General features: G+C 38.9%; 1 protein-coding gene across 7 annotated transcripts in view; it reads left to right on the top strand.

Moving 5' to 3' along the window:
* The window catches only part of LOC101174805 (amyloid-beta A4 precursor protein-binding family B member 2), a 42226-nt gene that overhangs the window by 11750 nt on the left and 10637 nt on the right, over positions 1-19839 (top strand). For 4 of the 7 annotated variants that reach the window (XM_011475094.3, XM_011475099.3, XM_011475110.3 and 1 more), the window contains exons 2-11: positions 5038-5129; positions 7206-7274; positions 8783-9847; positions 14700-14944; positions 15231-15362; positions 15731-15802; positions 16516-16566; positions 17110-17195; positions 18089-18149; positions 19474-19620. In XM_011475094.3, coding sequence (XP_011473396.2) covers positions 8803-9847; positions 14700-14944; positions 15231-15362; positions 15731-15802; positions 16516-16566; positions 17110-17195; positions 18089-18149; positions 19474-19620 — 1839 coding nt within the window. In that variant the 5' untranslated portion in view covers positions 5038-5129; positions 7206-7274; positions 8783-8802. Of the gene's footprint in view, positions 1-5037; positions 5130-7205; positions 7275-8782; positions 9848-12236; positions 12359-14699; positions 14945-15230; positions 15363-15730; positions 15803-16515; positions 16567-17109; positions 17196-18088; positions 18150-19473; positions 19621-19839 lie in introns of those variants that run through there. The other 3 variants (XM_020703066.2, XM_011475125.3, XM_020703078.2) reach the window with 3 other exon arrangements.

Here is a 19839-nt window from a genome sequence, read left to right on the forward strand (position 1 = left end):
TGTTATTTGAGGGAAACACCCAAGTATGTGTGTGTTTGCCTGTACACAAGTAGGTTTGTTTAGACTGAAGGCTCAGTCAGAGTGTTACTTTGTCTCTGTCATTTCCCGCTATTGACTGAGTAAGGATACCCCCCCATCTCTCTCCCCCTTAAACATCCGTTGAAACCATGGAAGCAGTTTCATGATGGCTTAGTTTTCTCCTCAGCTTCCTTATGGAAAAAAACACAAGGAAGCACAAAGTGATTCATTACAGTTCAGATGTTCTTGATGGGCCTATCGTCAGTTGTCTCCTGTCTTCATATGTATGATGTCGATGTTTTTTCTTTTTTGTCACTTGCATCCGTTTAGTCAACCTACCTTTTCTGTCTCAATAAAGTTCAAGGAAGGAAGTTCTGTGCACTAACAAAGAGGAAGGAAGTTAAACAAATTGGTCAAGCAAGCACCTAAGCTGTTATTGATCACATTGGTAATAATTACTGTTTAACTACTAAAAGCAAATTAAGTAACACGTTTATACTGTTTGGCTTTTTTTCTCTTAATGTTAATATCTTCAGCTTTTCTCTGCTCTGAAAGTCAAAGTGAAGTGCAAAAGAACAAAGAAGATATTTAAAAAATGAACATCTTGCATTTACTTTCATTATATCTTCGTTTGAGTTGTCTGACTCTTAAGCGACGATCACACCACCCTAGACAATGCACCTTCAAGCAGCTATTTGCACCACTTAGACTTTTCGCACCAAGCCTCTTCCAACCATACGTGGCGGACATGAGCTTATAAACGCTAGCAAAAAAATAAAGAAAAAAAAAGGCGACGCCCCTCCTTGTTTGTATGTGAACACAATGGGCTGAACGCATTTGACGCGCTTTCAAAAACGAGCTAAAAGCCCGGTGAGAACGAAGCATTAGGAAGAAAAAGACAGCATTTCTGCAATAGGGAAGGAAAAGGAGGACAAATGTGTCAAGAAACGGAACAGATCTCCAAATGAATCAGCAGAGAAGCTGGAATGACAAAGAAAGACTTGTCCATTGGAGTGTGGGCAGACGTCCACTTGGCATAAAAAGTTCAAATCCAGCCTTTCCTCACTGAGTGCTGATTCTAAAAAGTGATGAAGGCATGTAAAAGGAAACATTGATACAGAGAGAGAAATGTTGTTTTTACAGGTGGTAACTACATCCTTTTTGGTTGTCCAAGCTTGCCAGTATATCTGAAAAAAAAAATCTCATCACAGTATGTTTTTAATAATAATCCAAATACACATCTTTTTAGGCTAAAGATATTCCATAATATTGACTCATCAGACCGTATTTTATTCATTTATATTTAAACCTATTTACTTCAACAGTAACATAATTACTCTTCTCAAAAATGTTGTTTGCTGGCATTTAATGAAATGCCAAGCTGGTTTAGGATAACAACCCGATCTAAAGGAAAGTCTTTAATCTAAATGCCAAGTTAATATCTCTCATGTTTGTGATGACAGAAAAAAATAATGTATTAAAATGAATCAAGCTGTTCTTTTAGGCCTAAGAGATAATGTAACTAGGGGAAAATAAATGCACTATTTCTCTGAGAATGCAACATTTCTCAGATGTTTTAGTGGTAGAGGTTTTTATCATTTCTGTGCCCAAATGTAACGCTGCACCTATTTTTGTTTCATAATTGTCAACACAAATAGCTAACAGATTTTGCAGACTGCCTGTCATTCTAACTTACGTTAAGGAATTTTCGCTGCTTGCTACTGTTGTCTACCACATGTCTCTCTCTCTCTGTGGGATGGTGCCGGCCCTGCCCATGACGAGGCTCTTTAATTATGCTTTGATACCCTTATCTGCAGCACAAGACTGCAGAGATCCCCTCAGTGTGTTAAGGCCCTAAAAACAGCAGTTCAGTTTGGAGATGTAGATTCATTTGGGTGAAAAGTTTCCCTTTTTTTAAACCTTAGTCACTAAAAACAACTATAGCTTCACACACGAATGAATGGTTGGTTTGTCTTTGCATTTATATATTTTTTCTTGTAGAAAATAGTCAGAACATGATCAATTTTTGTAGTTTTTGTTGCTTTGTTTGCTGCATCATTCTTGGCTCACAATAGAACCTTTTCAGATCATTTCACCAGATTGTCTTCATTCTTTCACCAATAAACCATTAAAAAAAAGTAACATGTCATTAGAGAAAACGTTTACTGCACACGCCTTGTCGTACGTTTTCCCCTCTACTTTCTCACACAAAGATTTAAGCATATATTCTCTGGTATGCAGGCTTGTTGCAGCAAGATTTGAGGAACCAATTGAGCCTTGTAATTTTAATCCTAGTCTGTGTGAAGATGGATTGCTGCAGTTGCCTGTTAGTCTTATTTGGGATGTTATCCCTCCTCCCGATGTTACATCACCAAACATTAACGCATTACAGAATAAACTGTTGTGTTTTCTTGTGTTTTTCTTCAAATGGTTGGATACATTTTCAAGCAGAGTAGTTTGCTTTCACTCAAATCTGTTTTTTTTTTTTTTAGTTTTAAACATTTTTTATATCTTGAAAAGACTGTATTTGGACTTGAGTCACATAATATGTCTGTACTTTATAGCGTTATAACTGTATACATTATTAATTAAAGTTGTATTGCAGTCAGAAAGCTGGAATAGATGAATTTCTAGATTTGTTTGAACAAATGGAACATATTATGCTTGGAGCAGCAGATGTCCTTTCTGACTGCAAAGTGGTGGTTGAAAAAAGGCTACAAGATCTAAATAAATGCATTTAGAAAGCTGGGTGCATACAGTGCAGTCAAGAGCTAAACATTAGTGACCTTAATTTAATTTGTGCAGCCATGGGTGACCGGTGTTTGCATTTTGACCTAAAAGACACAGAACTGGGAATGGCCGGGGCCTTTTTTGTTAAGGCACTAAAAGATTATTTCAGACTTGTGGCCTCTGGATTTCCCCTGAGATCTCTCGTTTCCACTGAGACTAGATTAGGCTAATTAAGTGCTGAATTGTTTCTCTTGCCAGAGCAGCATTGGTGTTGCAGTATTCGAAGCAGCCTCTGTATCAAATACAAAAACCTATAATCTTTTTTTAAAAATTGTTGCGATGCTTATAGTAAGATTCTTTAAAATTCCAGTTATAAGCATTATTACTGTCTTTATAAGCCTTTAAAGAATATTTATAAATTGTTCACTTGCATTTCTAGTTGTCTTACAAATGCTTTATAAGTGTTTTTCTGCTGCTTTACATGTAAGACATTTAAAAGACATTTACAAATTCTAATAAATGTCCTCTAAATCTCTAATAAAGACTCTACACATGCTAATACATATCTTTATAAGCAGCCATATTAACACTTAAGGCATAAGTAAGACATCTATAAATGCTAATTAATGTTATATAAATGTCTTATAAAGGCCTTAAAAAGACATTACTAATGCTTGTTAATGTCCTCCAACTAGATTATTAAGCAACCTTATTATAAAACCTTACCAGATTAGGTTTTGCGTGCACGTTATTCATTTATTAACCATATATAATATAGATAGATGAGTGATTTTTTTTTTCCTCTTCATTGCTGCAAGTAAATGGCAGGGTTGCATTGAATTTTTACATAATCTACCATTTTTATCAAGCCAAACTCCACAAAGATAGTTGAAGACAAACACTGAAGGAAGCTCAGTTTGCGTCTAGTTACATTTCGATGAACATAATTCCTTGGCATTGATAGACAAATGATGCTTTTTCTGTATTTTTGATTTTATTAAATTATTAGCACCATTGTTATTGATTCATTTTTTAAATGTAAGGTTTGTTTTGTGTTTAAAACATTTTTTTGATTAGTCGTCAAAGCATTTATATAAGAAGGGTGTTTTTGTTACACCAGCTTTTACAATTTAGAACTAAGTACAATCTGGGATAAAAAAAAAAAAAGGTTTGAAGTACTCAACTCTCACTTCCATACTGTTAGGTTGTTTTCTGCACAAGATCACACAAGCATATACCAGTATGTCTCCTTGCAAATTTTAAGATTTTAAAATACTGGTACTTAAGATAAGATTGATTATCTGTCACAAATGTGAAAGAGCACAGGGATAAACGCATAAAACTGAGAATGATCTGGTTGATTTTAGTCATTAAATCTGAAATCCACCTGCTGCTGTCTATTTGGCAAAGGGTAAACTAGACATTTTTAAAGAGGGGATATGATTATGTTAACTATGCAGAAGGGAAGCTTTGTTGTACCTTAAAGCCTAAAGAACTGCTTACATGGTGAAGTGACTTTCTTATGTTGACAGAGCAGATATCTTGGGATGTGGCCCTGGGCTTTTCTTGCTCACAACAGAAAATTACATGGAAGCTGTAAAAACTGTGATAGGTGTGAGATTGTAAATGGGAAGGATTGGCACCTTTACCAAACTCTGTTATTAGACTATATAATTCATTTTTAGACTTTATGGTTCTTGTCTGTTAAATCTGTTGCAGGCCCAGAACAGATAAAATGTCTGAATCTAGTAGCTTAGTTTGTATTTCATTAAAAAATGAAACTTCAAAAAGGCATGTAAAGACAGAAGGTGACATACCTTTAAATGGGATTTCCAAAACATGTGTTTTTTACATCATGTTTTTCTCCATAAACTTCCTGTCAAGATTTTCTGTCTCCAGTTGTGACAGGATGTCCAACATGGACTGCCTCTTGTTGTTTTAATTCACCCTTGAGACTGTTAGTACACCAATTTAAAAAAAAGAAAGCACTATGCCTGCTAATGCAGTTTCTTTTGCTTGTAGTTATGTCTCCTGGGGTATAAAGATTGCATTCCTATATAACATGTCAGGCAAAACTCCTAAAAATAGGAAGAAAAATAAGCTCCCAATAAAATGAGCTCTGTGTTCAACCTATATAAACTCACTCAGCTCAAGGATTTATATTTGACAGATGTTATAAATTATTCTTTGTCTGTATCGTAACTCTTTTTGGCATACTTTTTTCCCCCACTCTTCCATTTCCTGTTGTTAATTGTGTTTCATGGCCGTTTCTCTTTGTTTCTTTTTCAGTGAGAACTGTTTCATCGGTTAAAGAAACGTTGCACTGAGCACCACTATGGACCTCCTACTTTTTGCTGTCCTCCACAACCCTTAATATTCTGGTTAGTAACAACTTTAAATTGTTTTCTTGCTGTGTTTACTTTAAGGGGAAAAGAAAAGTGCATTTGTGCTTCATTCCTAACCCAATTCTGTACTTGAGAGAAATATGCACCATTGACGAGTCTTTACAAGTGTACTTGAAGTGTACTTGGTGTAAACTACTGGTAATATAAAAGACAATGAACAATAAAACATAATATTTATCACCCTCCAGCAATATGGTGTGCGCTTTTTAAAGCCTGCATAAACCCCGGCTGGCTACGGTTAGTATTTAGCAAGTGTTGTGATGAATTCTAGTATATGTCAGCAAGATCTAGTGACAAAACATGCAGAGCCAGATGGTTCTTAATCCACCATTTTCCCATGGCAAAGAGAAATACAGTTAGCTTAGATAACACTTAAACAAGATACTCAGACTAATCAGAGATCAGGACCACCCATGGTGATATGTGAACTTTATAAAGACTCCTCTGTTGTTGGAGAAATACATTTTGTCCTGGTTCCAATATTAAACCCTCAAAATGAATTGCTAGCTAAGCTATGTTCCATTGAAAAAATAACTACTAAGATTTGGACCAAGAACTTCATTTTTTGTTTTTGGGAGAAGTGAGAACTTTGACATCTTGGGGTTTATTATTGTTTCTGAAGAAACAGATTTTTTTATTTGTAATAACGTCTAAAGCTGATAATCTTTTAAGGTCTGCGACGTTAATGTGGTGAATAAAAATTGGACATTGAAATGCAGATGATTCTTCTGCATGCAACTTTAGAAAAACTAGAATTTCATGAGGTGTCATTTGTTTTATCAGTGTTAAAGATGGTGAGGTGTTACTAAACTTTTGGGTTTTATTGTACAGATGTTTGAGCAACTGGTGGTGTATTGTACTTTTTATCTGAAGAAGCCAAGTGTTGGATTGACTACTAATGGGGAACATGAGCCGGGTTTAAACAGTTGTGAGACAGGTTAGTTTTACCTTACTGATGTTTTGTTGTTCCATTGGTTTATTATGTCACTGGGTTCCAGCTCTTCCAAACCCCACAGTCTCACTACCAACTCCGGAATGTCAACAAATTCTGAAATAAAGGACTCATCATCAACGACCTGCCTGACTTTACAAAAACATCTAAACCACCAGGGTACCCATAGTTTCTTTTCATCGCACCAGAAAAACAAACCCTACTTTTTGGCTCAAACAACCCAACCTTCTTTGCAGACACTCACCATCTCTCGGTTTAATTAATTCAGTGCAACGGGGCTGCCAGTCTGCTGGTAAAATGTCTCCAAACGATCCAAAAAAGCAGTTTTGTGTTCAGTTTTAATCAGCAAAAAAGGACACATGCCACGCAGATGTTCTGAACTTTGCACTGGATTGTTTTGGCAGATGCATGAGACTCTACTTTACACTTTCTAATAGAATAGCCTATTCAGTAGCACTTTTGTACGTAAAAGTTCAGCTCTATAAAACTTATTCTGGCTCTTCCAACAAACAGCAACTGGTGTGTCCACACAACATGCAGCAAATGTTCTATTCTGCATATCTTAGTACTTGGTGGTAAAGATACAGATGTGAAGCAAAACTTTTCAGCTCTGTCATTCCACAGGGGTGGAGCGAACCACACGATTGTGCAGGCATAACAGCCTTACAACTAGTGCTAACGCAAGTTAGAAGTCTAGCTCTTCTGTGCTCCTAAAAAGATGTTAATTTCTAACTCTTAAGATCTATAAAGATTAATCTCTGTTCTTTAGGTGCTTACGTTGACTCAGAATTTTTCCTTCTCATTCACTTAATTTTATGGTTTTTTGGAGTAAATAAAAGTTTGTTAAATGTAACTATGACTGATAATGTACATGTGCTCTTTACCGTGTTTAACTTCTACCAACTCTATTAAGCTCAGGGTCTGTTTTGTTGTGGATAAACGTCTGACTGGCCTTGCAGATTTATATAGTGTCCACGCTAACAAAGTCAACTGAGGTTCCACACGAATGAGTGTGGTTTGTCAGGGCCATCCAAAAAGAACTCAAAATTCCTTGCATTTTTCCCTCATGTACTTCCTGCTTTCCCCTCTGTGGTCTCCAGGTCTGCTGCTGAATCTACCGGATTCTTATCTGTGACAAGTACCGATCTATGACTGATCCCCCCTACCAGGTATGAAATATACACATGAACATTTCAAATGTGCTGTGAATAACCGAGTCATGTTGGGCTTTTCTGGTGAGTCTTTTAGTCACTTTTGACCTTGACCCATCCAGCTATAGCTCATGTTGCTACGGTCACTGGGGTGAACAGATGCAGTGGTTTGAGTTGTTTTTAAGTCTTTGTGTGAACTGTGTCAGAAAAGCCTTGAGGGGACATCCAAAGCTGCACTATAATTAAGTGTTAGATGATACTTCAGGGCTCTCTGCTGTTTGACTGTTCTACTTTTCTTAACATCAACCATCTGCAGAGAAGTCAGTTAGGTAAGAAATTCAACTGACTTAACAAATTGTCCCCAAAAAACCCACCCATCTGAAAAAATCCGGACTAATTACCCCTCAGCCTGCTTGTATGATGGCCACAGTGTCTTTAAGGACCAAGAACGTGGACTTGCTGTATTTTTATTTGATTTCGGTTATTGATATTGACTAGACTCCAATAACATCTAGTAAATTATTATTTTAATTTATAACATTTTGAACAGTTAAAATCGATCAATAACCCTTTTAATTGGCTTAAATATTGGGAAATGCTGCTGTACTCTTTTTCTTAGAAATTTGATGTGATTTTATGTGTACAGATTTTAGCTGGTTTTCCTCAGATGACCCAGTAGTTAAGCCAGTTAGATGGATATTTCAGACATGCACTTTGCAGTACAAGGGACAAATTTGGATTGGATGTACCTTAGGATCCCTTTTTTCAGAAAAGCACGTTAGCCATGAATATATTAAAAAAAGGTGACCATACACTCAATTTTTACAAGAGTGTTCAATGTCCATTTGCCTCAGTCTCAACAATATGGGCTGTTCAATTAGAAAAAAATACTGTCTTTAAACTTGTGGGGTACCTGCAGAATATTATAAATATTTTGATTTTCTCGTGGCTAACATGTTTTCCTGAAAGGGGGGATTCTAAGGTACATCCATACCAAAACTGTAAAGCACGATTATTTTAATAACTCCACCGCAATAATGAATGTATAGTCACTGTCCTTTTTGGGCTTTACCCATAGCAGAAATGGAGCATTTTAGGAAGGTGTATGATCATACTTTTTGGTTAATAAGTTTTTAATGTAAATATGATTTCTATCAGTGTCTCTCAGCACTTTCTGGTTGGCACGTTGCTAGGGCAGTCACTGCTGCAGCTATATTTATGCGGGTGCCTTAGTACACTTTTTAACCCTTTAACTCCAGAGCTGTCACCAGCGACAGCTAAATAAAACATGCTCTTTGGACTTGCACTTCACTATATTGAAATGGTGCATATCAGTGCAAATCTGCTTTTCTCCGCTTAAGAATCTGTTGGAATTACGTCTGTAAACTGTTAAAGAGTTACGGTAACACAGAGAACGTCAATACTGGAGATAAGTCTCCGATGTTAAAGGGTTTATGGTGTGTAATTCATTAAGTGTGTGGATTCTGAGTCATTACCTTTCTTTTTTTTTACCTGGATTGTTTCAGGTGTTCTGTCTTGACCCACAATGATGCCAGTGGATGTGACCAATCGCAACGGCCCCGCCGCCACACCTCCCACCTCACTTAGCCTTCGCTCCTCTCACAATCAGCTTCTCACCAGCGATGTCATCAAACAGGGCTTGGCCACACCACCCAAATGTCGCAAAAAATATGCCCTCACAAGTATCCAGACAGCCATGGGTCTGGGAGAAGCAGCGCCTCCATCATCATCTCCATCCTCCTCTCCGTCGCAGTCTTCAACACCTACAAACTCTAAACTAGCTAAGAATGGAGTTAACCAACTTCGAAAGGCTGGTCAGGACCAGAACAAAAACACAACTGGCTGTGATGTGATGGAACTTGACTATAACTCAGAAACTATGGAAGATGACTTCAATGTCAATACAGTAGAGGAACAGAATAGTTGCATTCTAACAAATAATGACCGAGAGGAGGATGGGTCTGACTTTAATGCTGAACCTTATTTATGTGCCAGCAGTGATGTAGAGTCTGAGCAGAATAAAGATTCAGACTTGGATAGCGACGCTAACACCACTGTGGAGGTAAAACTGAATAACAACACACCGGATCTGGAGCTTAACTTGAATGGGGAGGCAGACGAGAATGATGACATCAGTATTCTGTCGGAGAAGGAACTGATGTCCAAGGTAAGGCTTGAAGAAGACGAGCTGGTGGAAGAGCAGGAAGATGAAGAGAAGAAGCCTTTACTTGTGATTGGAAGCAAATCGCCCGTGAAGAGCCTCAGAGGTTCTTCAGACTTTGAAATCATCTCTGACATTCACTCCAACATCAAGCTCCTTCAATCAAGCAAGAACTCTGTTGTGCCCCCTCCTCCCTCCCCGCGAAGACAAGCCAGTCCAGAAGACACTCCATTGATGTCCTTGGCCTCCTGCCCCTCCTCTTCCTCTTCTTCTCCAGAGACTAAAAAGGACAGAAGGACCGGGGCAAAGACAGACTGTGCTTTGAACCGCATCCAGAATCTGAACCCCAGTGACGAAGAGTTGAGTTGGACGACCCTGTCCCAGGAGAGCAACTCCCCTGAAGAGACTGGTAGGTGCCAACACAAACTCATGCTGTACGTTTCTCCTTTACTCTTTCTTGCCACTGGCATTTGTTACAGAGAGTGGCGTTGCCATCTCTTACGACAGTCTTTTCTGTAATTAAAAATGTTGCTATTCATTCCATCCTGATCTGGGACTGTGCTTTCACAGTGCTCCTGCTGTTTACAACGGCCCTCCAGGCGGCTTTTAACAAGGTGACTCAGTTGGGCTCCGCCAGATTAAAAACACATAAAGGCTGTCGAGCATAGTATTGTTTATCCATTAAACGTTCACTATAACATCTCCGGGAAGTTTTTGTGTTATTTCACAAAAGGTTAGAAAGAACATGTCACAGTTTAGCTGATTTCTTTTGCTGCAGTACGTGAACTTCAATCTTATTCTCATAAATGTTGGACTTTTTTCTGAAACTTTATTGGTAGCGCACATTCTTGGCAGCATTTCTTGCTGTTTTGTCAGGTAGTGTCACGTTGAGTTTTGCTCAAAGTATTTTTTTGTTTGTTTCTCATAAAGTTTCATCGATTGTGGAAAAAAGTTGTTTTTATGTTCTACTTTTTGGGTAATAATAACAAAAAAATCCGTCAGCTGCAGAGCTTGAGTCTTGATTCTTGAATCCCAGTTCTAAAACTTAACTTAAGAGATATACTCTCTTACAACATCACTTCTGCCCCCCCTCAATTCACTCGGATGATCCACAGTTGCTTAGACTGAAGGCTCAAAACAACAGTGTTTCACTAGCACATTATAAAAATATTTCTACATATACATTTGCTGCTGGTGGTAAATTTGTCTCTTATTATGTCTTTTTGTCCAATTATTTTTTTTCTAAACTGTAAAACTTAACTTGAAAATTGTGTTGATGTTGTTTCTGTTAAGTTTCATTATTTTTAAGTTTTCCTAATTTTGTTATCTATGGATGATGAAACAGAACAAGACCTTGGAAGGACTGTAGCTACTGGCTTCTGTTGGCTTTAGGGTTGAATTAAGCGCAAGAGGAAAAAAAATATTCTTTTCAAAATAACTCTAACAATTACTATAAAAAAAGTGTTATTTCCAAATGAACAAAATCAAAATTTTCAAAACAAGTTCATATGACCAATTATTGAGAACAATCACTGCTAGAGAAGCTACACCACACCTTCAAGTCTTCTTTGAGTTAAATTGTGTCTGTCTGTTTTTATGACTGCTGCAGTTTACAGTTGAAATTATTGCTTTTTTTAACGTTTAAGTACATTTTTTTCTGAATTGTTGCCTCTGAATCCTCGTGGTGATCGTTATTGCATGTCTGGTTGCTACCATATCAATGTGGGACTGTGCAGACTGAGCTGGGGTTTCTTTCACAGGCTTGTGTTAGCTTAATTTTGTGGGTTGGAGGGCTTGATGACACTACACTTGCATAGAGAAGCTAATGCAAATACACATCCTAACCGTTTCAGCTGTGCCCAACATCATACTTTAACTCTACTCCGCATCAGGCACACCTGGTGTGAAGCTTCTTCCCAACTGTTACTGAAGTGTGCTTATTGTTTTCTGACCTCTTAGATAGAGGAAACGGATTGCATAGGCATGGGTAAGGAGATGGGGCATTGTAAAATTAAAAATCTATATAAAAATTTGGCAGAAAGTTCAGCAATGGACTATTCTTTACTTATGAGATGCCAAATTACTGTGTTGTGTTGTTTATTCCAGTATTGTTGTAAATTAAACAAAAAAAATCTATAGGAAAGTGTCTATTACAGCTAAGCAAAGCTTGAAGAATAGAGTTCCGGCCATATGATACTTTGTTTTGAATTTAATCCTAAAAAGGTTTTTTTCTTGTCTGAATTAAGGATTAAGGAAAATTGGGATTTACCATAGTTGTTCTGCTTCACACAGATGTCTCTGTTTCTGCTTTGTCAGTGCTCAGTCATGTTAGTTTTTGAAATCTCTGCAGCTCCAAACATAAAATGGGCTTCAATAGAACCTCCAAAAATCTCCGTTAGACTCATTTGAGGAGCATGTTGTGTGGCATTGCACATGTTTAAGCGTTTGCCTTAATGCATGGTTGTTTCGGTACTCGAAAGGGGAAGCGCCATTACAAATCTCCATTGCTCCAGATAGAGAAGGCAGAGACGACTATAACAAACCTGTCTCAGCTGGAGGGAACGCACAGCCTCTCCCCCTTCTTAAATGTCTGTCTCTCTTTTCCCTCTTTGCCTCAGTCTCTATCTCGTGTTGCTGGTACTGTTCTCTCAGGCAGCCTTTCTTCTCGTCTTCCCTGCCCCTCTCCTTTCAGATCACGCTGCCTCCGAATCTGTGCTCTCCCATGTCCCGATGCCCCTCCGGTCTCCGCTCTCTCGTGTGCCTCCTCACCCCTCTTTACCAGCCTCTCCCCCTTCCCTCTCTGTCTGTCTGGGATTCTCTCTGATCACAGCAGCAAGTTTTTGCTGTTTGAGAAGCAGCTAGCTAACTATGATGCTGGGGAAAGACTATATGCTGGCAATTGTGATTGTCAATCACGAGGGTAGGTGCTTTTGTCACGGGGTCGGCTGGAAGCAACACTGTGGGGTTGGTTAGTTTGCGCCGTCCGAGTGTGTCAGTGTGGCTCTTGCAGGAGTATCAGCAAATGTGTTTTGGGGCTTTCTCCGATTGGTGCACAAAGTTAGTTCATGGCTGCATTGGTCTGACACACGTAAAGGATCTGCAGTTTGTGCATGCTAGTGCTGGTGCGCCGTGAGGGAAGCTGTCGGTCCATGTTGGTATCATTTGTCAGGCAGACGTGTGTATCCGTGTGCATGCCTTTTCTTGTTGCTCCACAGACTCACACTTCTCCCCTCCCCCCTGGCTCAACTGTATTCTGCATAGAGATGTGTGCGTGCCGGTTGTCACATGCTAACTGCTCCATAGCTCCCTTGTGGTACATTTTTACGGCGCATTGGCACTTTAACATAACTGCGATCTGCATGCCAGATCCCCACGTTGCATTTCTATACTTGCCTAATTGCTTGCAACTGACACCGCTGATTTTGTATCATGTACCGTAATAACTCAGAGTTCAACTTTGATGTCTGCTTGCCACTTCCTTGGTGTGTACATGCTTTTCGCTTTCATTCTCATTCATGAGTTCCCATCCTTCCTCTTACTCAAAGCAGAGACAGTCATTTTAGGACCGCTGTAGTTTTATTTGCTCTGACCTATTTATTTGTTTATGGAGACTACAACTCCCATACAGTGCAGCTTCACAGCTCGTATGTGCATCTGTGTGTGTCTCCGTTCCTTCTTAGTCTGGACTCGTCTACTCGTTCTGACATGTAGCCTGATTTTATGGCCACAGGTCCATGTTTTATCAGTGTGTGGTCAACAGTTTAGAAACTGCTTGAAATTGTGTACACACACACACACACACGCACACGCACACACACACACCCACACCCCCCCACACACACACACACACACACACACACACACACACAGAGCACCATTCTAGTCGGTCAGAGCTTATATCATCTTTAGGAGCTGCTGTCCCCATTTCTGCAACTTGGCATCAGTTTACCTTTCATCCTCTGCTACAGCCTTCTCTGCAGGCGTGCATGTGCTCTTCACTTCATGGTTTTGTTTCTTGTGTTTGATGTAGATGAAAAGACTTTGGGTAAATCAGTGACAACAGATTCCAACAAAACACAATCATCTTACGAGTGTTTTATTATTTTCTTAGGAAAACTAGAGCTATGGTGCCTTAAGCAACCTTCACACGGCTCTCTGCAACGTGCGCTTAAGCAGCCACTTACAATGAAAAGTCTTTCAGGAAGGATTTCAGGAACTTTCGCATTCACACATAGATACGACAGGGTCTACGACTTTTCTCGGGCTCTACGTACAAAACGCACAGACATTGAATGCACGTTGAAAGTTAAACCAAGTTAAACTTTGACCAATCTTGGACTCGAATTTGGTAGTGACGTATGGATGGCGGCCCCTTTTAAATTCACGGAAGTGCCAAGCGGTTAAAAATTGATCATGAAGGAGAGATTCATCGTTGCCGTTTGTGCTCGGCTGGAATTCTATTACAGCAAGTCTTTCATATAGTGGAAAAGAGCTGTGAAAGAAGAAGCCTTGAGCAAGATTCTTAAGATTTGCACCATGACAGCATTTCACACCAGGACCGACAGCACGTGGTGGCCACGCGCTAGTAAACAGTAGAAAAGAAAAAGAAGAGGAAGACCCTCAATGCCTATCTAGTGTAAACACCATAGGCTATATGTTCAGGAACTCATGTTTAGCGCGTTCTTGAACCCACGCCACATGCCCAGCATGTCTGTAGTTTTAGAGACAAATGCCTCACGAACATATGAGAGAAAAAAAGAAGCATAAAGTAGTGAAGGGTAAGTTGTAAATTGATCACATATCCACTTAATGAAACTGGTGATATTTTTGCAGAATTTTTGGAGAAGAAAACACGATGGCAGATGTCCAGTATAAATGTTTTTACTTGTGCTTGTAAAAGATGTAATATTTTTCAATTCTGCTCACATTTTAATCATTGGGATTTGACAAAATGTCCAGAGCTGGGCATGTACTTTTTCTTCTAGAAATTTATCTCTTTACACATATTTTGAAATCAGACATATTTTTCATTCTTGTGGGTTTTTTGTTGCATTAATCTCAGCAATTTCTGTCCAGTTCTTTCTGGAAAAAAATGATAAAATTAAGTTAAATATTATCCTGAAACCTCCGACCAAGTTGGACTTTCTGCTTTCAGGATGTCCTCTTACTAGTTGGTTGCTTGTTGCACTTTAGCTTGGACTCATTCCTGTATTTTTGCCCACTTTCACCTTTTTTCTTTCTGTTTTTTAATTGCTCATCAGATATTTGGAGTGAGCAGTCATTCCAGACAGACCCCGACCTCCCTCCGGGATGGAAGAAGATCACAGACATGGCTGGCATCTACTACTGGCACATTCCGACAGGTACCACCCAGTGGGAGCGACCTGCTGCCCGTCCACCTCACCCCGGAGAAACTGAGTTCACAACCTTGGGGGATCATTCAACTTCAGCACCACGTAAACACTCGCTGGGCTCCCTCAGCCCCTCGCCCACTCCTGACCACGAGGTGAGAGCTTAAGAAAGTGCATTTGATCAGATGGTTGAAGTTTAGAAAGATTATTTAAAAAAAAACATTTTTTTATTGATTTCCAAGAACACTACATTTTTGGTTGGTAAAAAAAAATAAATTTTTGTCTTAGTAAAAGTCCTGAATGTTGAGAAAATTCACAAGTTGTTTTAATGAGATCATTAATGCCCCAAATCTCTGTATATTCTTTAGATGTCTTACCATCTGTCACAGACCACAGAAAATATATTGAATTTTTGATGACTCCTTATGTGTTTTTCTACAGTCGTCCCAGGCTGAGATCTTCTTCCGAGCGTCAACCCGCTCAGGCAGCACCACTTCTGACAGCTCTGTGGAGCCCCTCTCAGCTCATGAGCACATCCTCCCCACGTGTGGATTTGTCAACAGCTGCTACTTTGTAAGCTTCAGAAGAATTGTTTTTAAATCTCCTTTTCCACACGTTCTTAAAAAAGTATAACCTGCTTTTATTGTTGTCCTCCTGAAAGAAAAAAACCTTAGTCGTGTAGCATGATGGCTTTAGGACAGAGTGTTAAAGGAGATTGATGGAGATCAGCAATGTGTAGATACAATATTGATCGACTGAGAATGGCCTGATGTTGATGGATTGACGTGTTGGAACCAGATTCCTGATAATTCTTTATGTGGCCACTGACCTTGAGGCCTCTCCTTTTTAAGCTGACAAAGTGACAAACTAGATTATGACCTAATAGAAATGACAACATTTCACATCTCATCGTCGTCTCATTCGATCCTCTGTCTTTTCAGCCTCGCTCCACTTCTCCACAGGGGACGTCCGATCAAGAAAGTCACTCCCAGCATCATGAGGACGAAGATAAGGCAGGGAATTTAAGCATTTCTTTTTCTGTTCACATTCTACTTGAACTCAGTGGAGTTCTGGGCTAAATGGGTCAATTCTTTTTTCCTGTAACACTAGAGATGTTGCCAGCAACACCTAAACAACCCCACGATCTTTGACATAACTCAAGTTAGAAATGGGAATCAGTGGAATCTGATGCAGAGAAAAGCAGCTTTTCTTTATACCGCGATAAATTGATTGTGTGAGCACTTCACTACTGTAAAGAGTTGCACATCAGAACAAGGCTGCTTTTCTTTAATTTAAAATCTGCTGGAATTACGTTCATTAGGTAAACAGTCAAAGAGTTATGATAGGCGAAAGAATGTAAACACTGGAGAGTTAAATGGGTAAAAATATGCATGAGTGCATCTGGTAAAGACTCAAACGTGGCATCAATGTGTTGTAGCTCGCCACATATGAATAAAAATGGTTTCTGTCAAATAAATCTATTGTTCTAAGCACACAAGAAAAAAAACAAGTTTCTAATCAAGCTTATTCTGTTTTTTTTTTTTAAATGTTTTGTTGCTTCGCTCCTCATTGCAAAACCCGAGTGTGAAGTGATCTGGTTAGCTGATAATCCTGTTTTGTCTTTCTCCCCTTGCTCCTTTCCCACCTTCAACCTTTCAATCTCCACCCACCACTGTCTTTTCTTTTTTGTGTTTTTTATTTTTATTTTTTTTAACGCTGTATGTAGAAACAGGTGTGGAGTGAATTTGGCGGCAAAATTGATAGTGAAATGTGGAAGGCAAGTATAAAGCGCTCTGAGTGTGTGGGGAAGTCTTGTCTAACCTCACAGTGTTTGCATTTTTGTAGAGTTCACTGCCCGAGCAGAAGCATGTGTGGCTGATGCTTCAACAAAAGCACAGACATTTATTTTTCAATGACGCTGATATGTGAGAATATGTCCGTGACATGGCTCATTTAACAGGTTGCCTCTTGAAACCATCTTTTCATCCTAATTGCACAGACATCTTTTTGTCTTGATGTAGCATGCCCTGTTATTAGTATTGTACCATAACCATTTTTTAACCAGCCCACACTTGAATGCATGTTTGCGTGCACCGTTCAGCATATTGGCTTTTTAGCATATTTTGTATTTGGGCTTGTAACCTATGGTTTTTCATGCCAGGACAGTCGATGTGTTGGTGTTTATGCATATTTTATTCCAGAGTCTGCCAGAGGAACATAAGCTGCTGTTAGAACAGACATGTTGACTGCACATTTCAAAGGGGTGTATTCTGGGGTTTTAATCTTTCTTTGACACGCCCATGTCACTTGTGTGTCTCAGGATCTTCAGGCTGCTACAGTGAACCCTGATCCAAGCCTAAAGGAGTTTGAAGGGGCCACGCTTCGATATGCATCCCTAAAGCTCAGGTGAAGGTTTGCTCAGAGACACTGCTAACATCAGACTTTCAACTTACCTACCGGTACATGTACTGTAAATGTCTGAAACCTATTTATTTATTTTTTACTTTTAAGCTCCATTTTTCTGTTTCTGCCACTAATTCTCACCCTAAATATTTAGCCTTTTCCTTTGTGTATTTAGTGAGGTCAAACAGGGTCATGTAGACGTTAGTTCCATCATTAATTTGATCTTCATCAGCACACTGAATAATGTGGAGAACAAAGTAAACAGGATATTCTGACAACATTTTATTCTCCTTTGCAATCACAAAAAAGTCTATTAACTATTTTTTAATTTTTTTATTTACATTTAAACTTGCACAGAATATTAGGACAAATGCTTCTTCTCTTTTTTATGCAGTAAAGTGCAGCCTTTTAAGTTGTTGAACAGGTGTTGATCTTTTTGTTGAGTGGTTTCTAGATTTTCCTGACAATGTAGAACGTCTGTACGCCTGTAGAAGTGTAATGTTTCAGAACAAATACAAATTCTACCTATCATATCTTAAAGGAGAACTAAACAGTGCTATCAATCATTTGACGCTATTCACTTATTTTTTACTTAACATAGTTTTGTTATTACTCAAAGAAAAAAGCCACTACAGTTACTCTTTAATACAGCAGATCCACCAATGCCAGCATTGTTGTTTTGTGAGGGGAAAAGCCATTCTTTTGATATTGTAATCAAAGGGAGATTTGTTTTACACATTTCTGTAGGTCCAAATGTTTGCAGGCTATTGGTTGTATTTGTTTCTGTGCACACTATTGGTTTAGTGGCCAGCAATCTGATTCAGAGTCCACAGGATCTTAGCATTATTTAACCTTCGGAAGAATGTTAATTCTTTGACTCTGTTGGGTTTTTTTAGGAGCTGTCCTGCTTTGGAAGAGAACGAGACGACAAACGTGAAGAGTGAATCAGAAGCAAAGGTAATTCTTTACGTAAGGGTTGCTGGCAGACGAAGTGTGCATTATGAAAATGAACGCACTTCGCAGAAGTGCGTTCATTTTCATAATGCACACTTCGAAGGCCATTAACCCGCTTATTCCATGGTCACTTATAAAAGAAATAAATATTCAACCAGTTTTTAGTCCTTTATTGGTATTATTTTCTTTTGGATCGCTTTTGTTCACAAAAAGCGGTCTATTTGTCACATGGAGCGGCGCCCACTCTGACCTCCGATCTCGACTGCAGCGGCAAAGGAAAGCGATATCTATGCTGATTGTCACGATGGGTTAAATAATTTCAGAGAGAAAGTTCACCTCTTAATGCTTGTTTTTGTCCAGATGATGAAGAAAAAGTTTGTTCTAAAGAAGCCAGCGCAGTGAAATAGAACATTTAAGCTAGATGTGACAAGATCTTCTTTTTTAGGTGTGCATTTTTACTGTGGATTATCACTTTTTAATCTACACCCAGCAGCCAATCAGAAATGAGAATTAACCCGGACCATGGCATAAACCCATTTAAATGATGGCATCTGAGGTCAGGGGGAAAATTATACGTACAAAAAAAACTGTTAAAACTTTATGAACCAAATAAAAACTAGCCAACCAATATTGCCCCCTGGTGGTTAAACAGGATAAATGACATCCTTGTTTTTCAAGGGTTACTGCAATTAAATGCTGAACTAAATGAAACATTCCGGCTTTAAGGAGTCCCTCATACTGCAGAGTTATTCTGGTAACTTTCTACAATGGTCGCCCAGCTGATGATTTGTTTCATCATAGCTGATCCAAGCTTGATTATTCAGTGCTAATTTTGCCAAAGTCCTGAATGTCAGAAACTTTCTTAGCTTCTCAGGTGCCTTAAATAGACACAAATGGAGTCAAGCAATCTGGGCTTCTGGACCAGCAGCACATTTGTGTGAAAAATAGTCATCTGCAGATAAAGATTGGAATCTTTAAAGGCTTGTGTACTGTTTGGAATCTGCATGCACAGAATAGCCTGCATTAAGGATGCTTATAGCTGATTGTATTTTATTTGTAACTTCCCACACTACTTCTTTTAATGGTTTTGATTTATGAACTAAATCTGATAAATAAACTGTACTTTTACTGGAGGAAAATGATGTCAAAATGTAATGAATACTTGGCTTTCTCTGCCTCAGGTTTCTTCCTCCTTACTACTTGCCTTCTCAAGTCTAAATTGAAATTAGAAAAGGTTTTCGGTGTAAAAGCCTGGTAATATGTATCTGAATCAGTAAAACGGTCTCGTGTTTTTTTTGTTTGTTTTTTTTTACTGTATGTCCGCCAGTGCTTTGCGGTGCGCTCTTTGGGCTGGGTGGAGATGGGCGAGGAGGACCTGGCCCCTGGAAAGAGCAGCGTTGCCGTCAACAACTGTATCCGACAACTGTCGTACTGCAAGAATGACATTAGAGACACTGTTGGCATCTGGGGAGAGGTGAGGAAGAGGAAGGCATGAAGCATGAAGGCATGGCAGCAGATTTATTAAAGTAAAAGACTTTTTAGGCTGAAAACTTGCTTTTAAAAAAAACAAGAGGATTAAAAAATAAAAGACTTTCTACTATCAAACATGTGAAATATGTGTGAGGAAGAGGAGAGAAAAGAACAGACATGTGTGAAGGTGTCTCTCTGTGTGTGATGTAAAATGACACTTCAT

Source organism: Oryzias latipes, chromosome 1 (assembly GCF_002234675.1).
Source record: "Oryzias latipes chromosome 1, ASM223467v1".
Taxonomy (NCBI): domain Eukaryota; kingdom Metazoa; phylum Chordata; class Actinopteri; order Beloniformes; family Adrianichthyidae; genus Oryzias; species Oryzias latipes.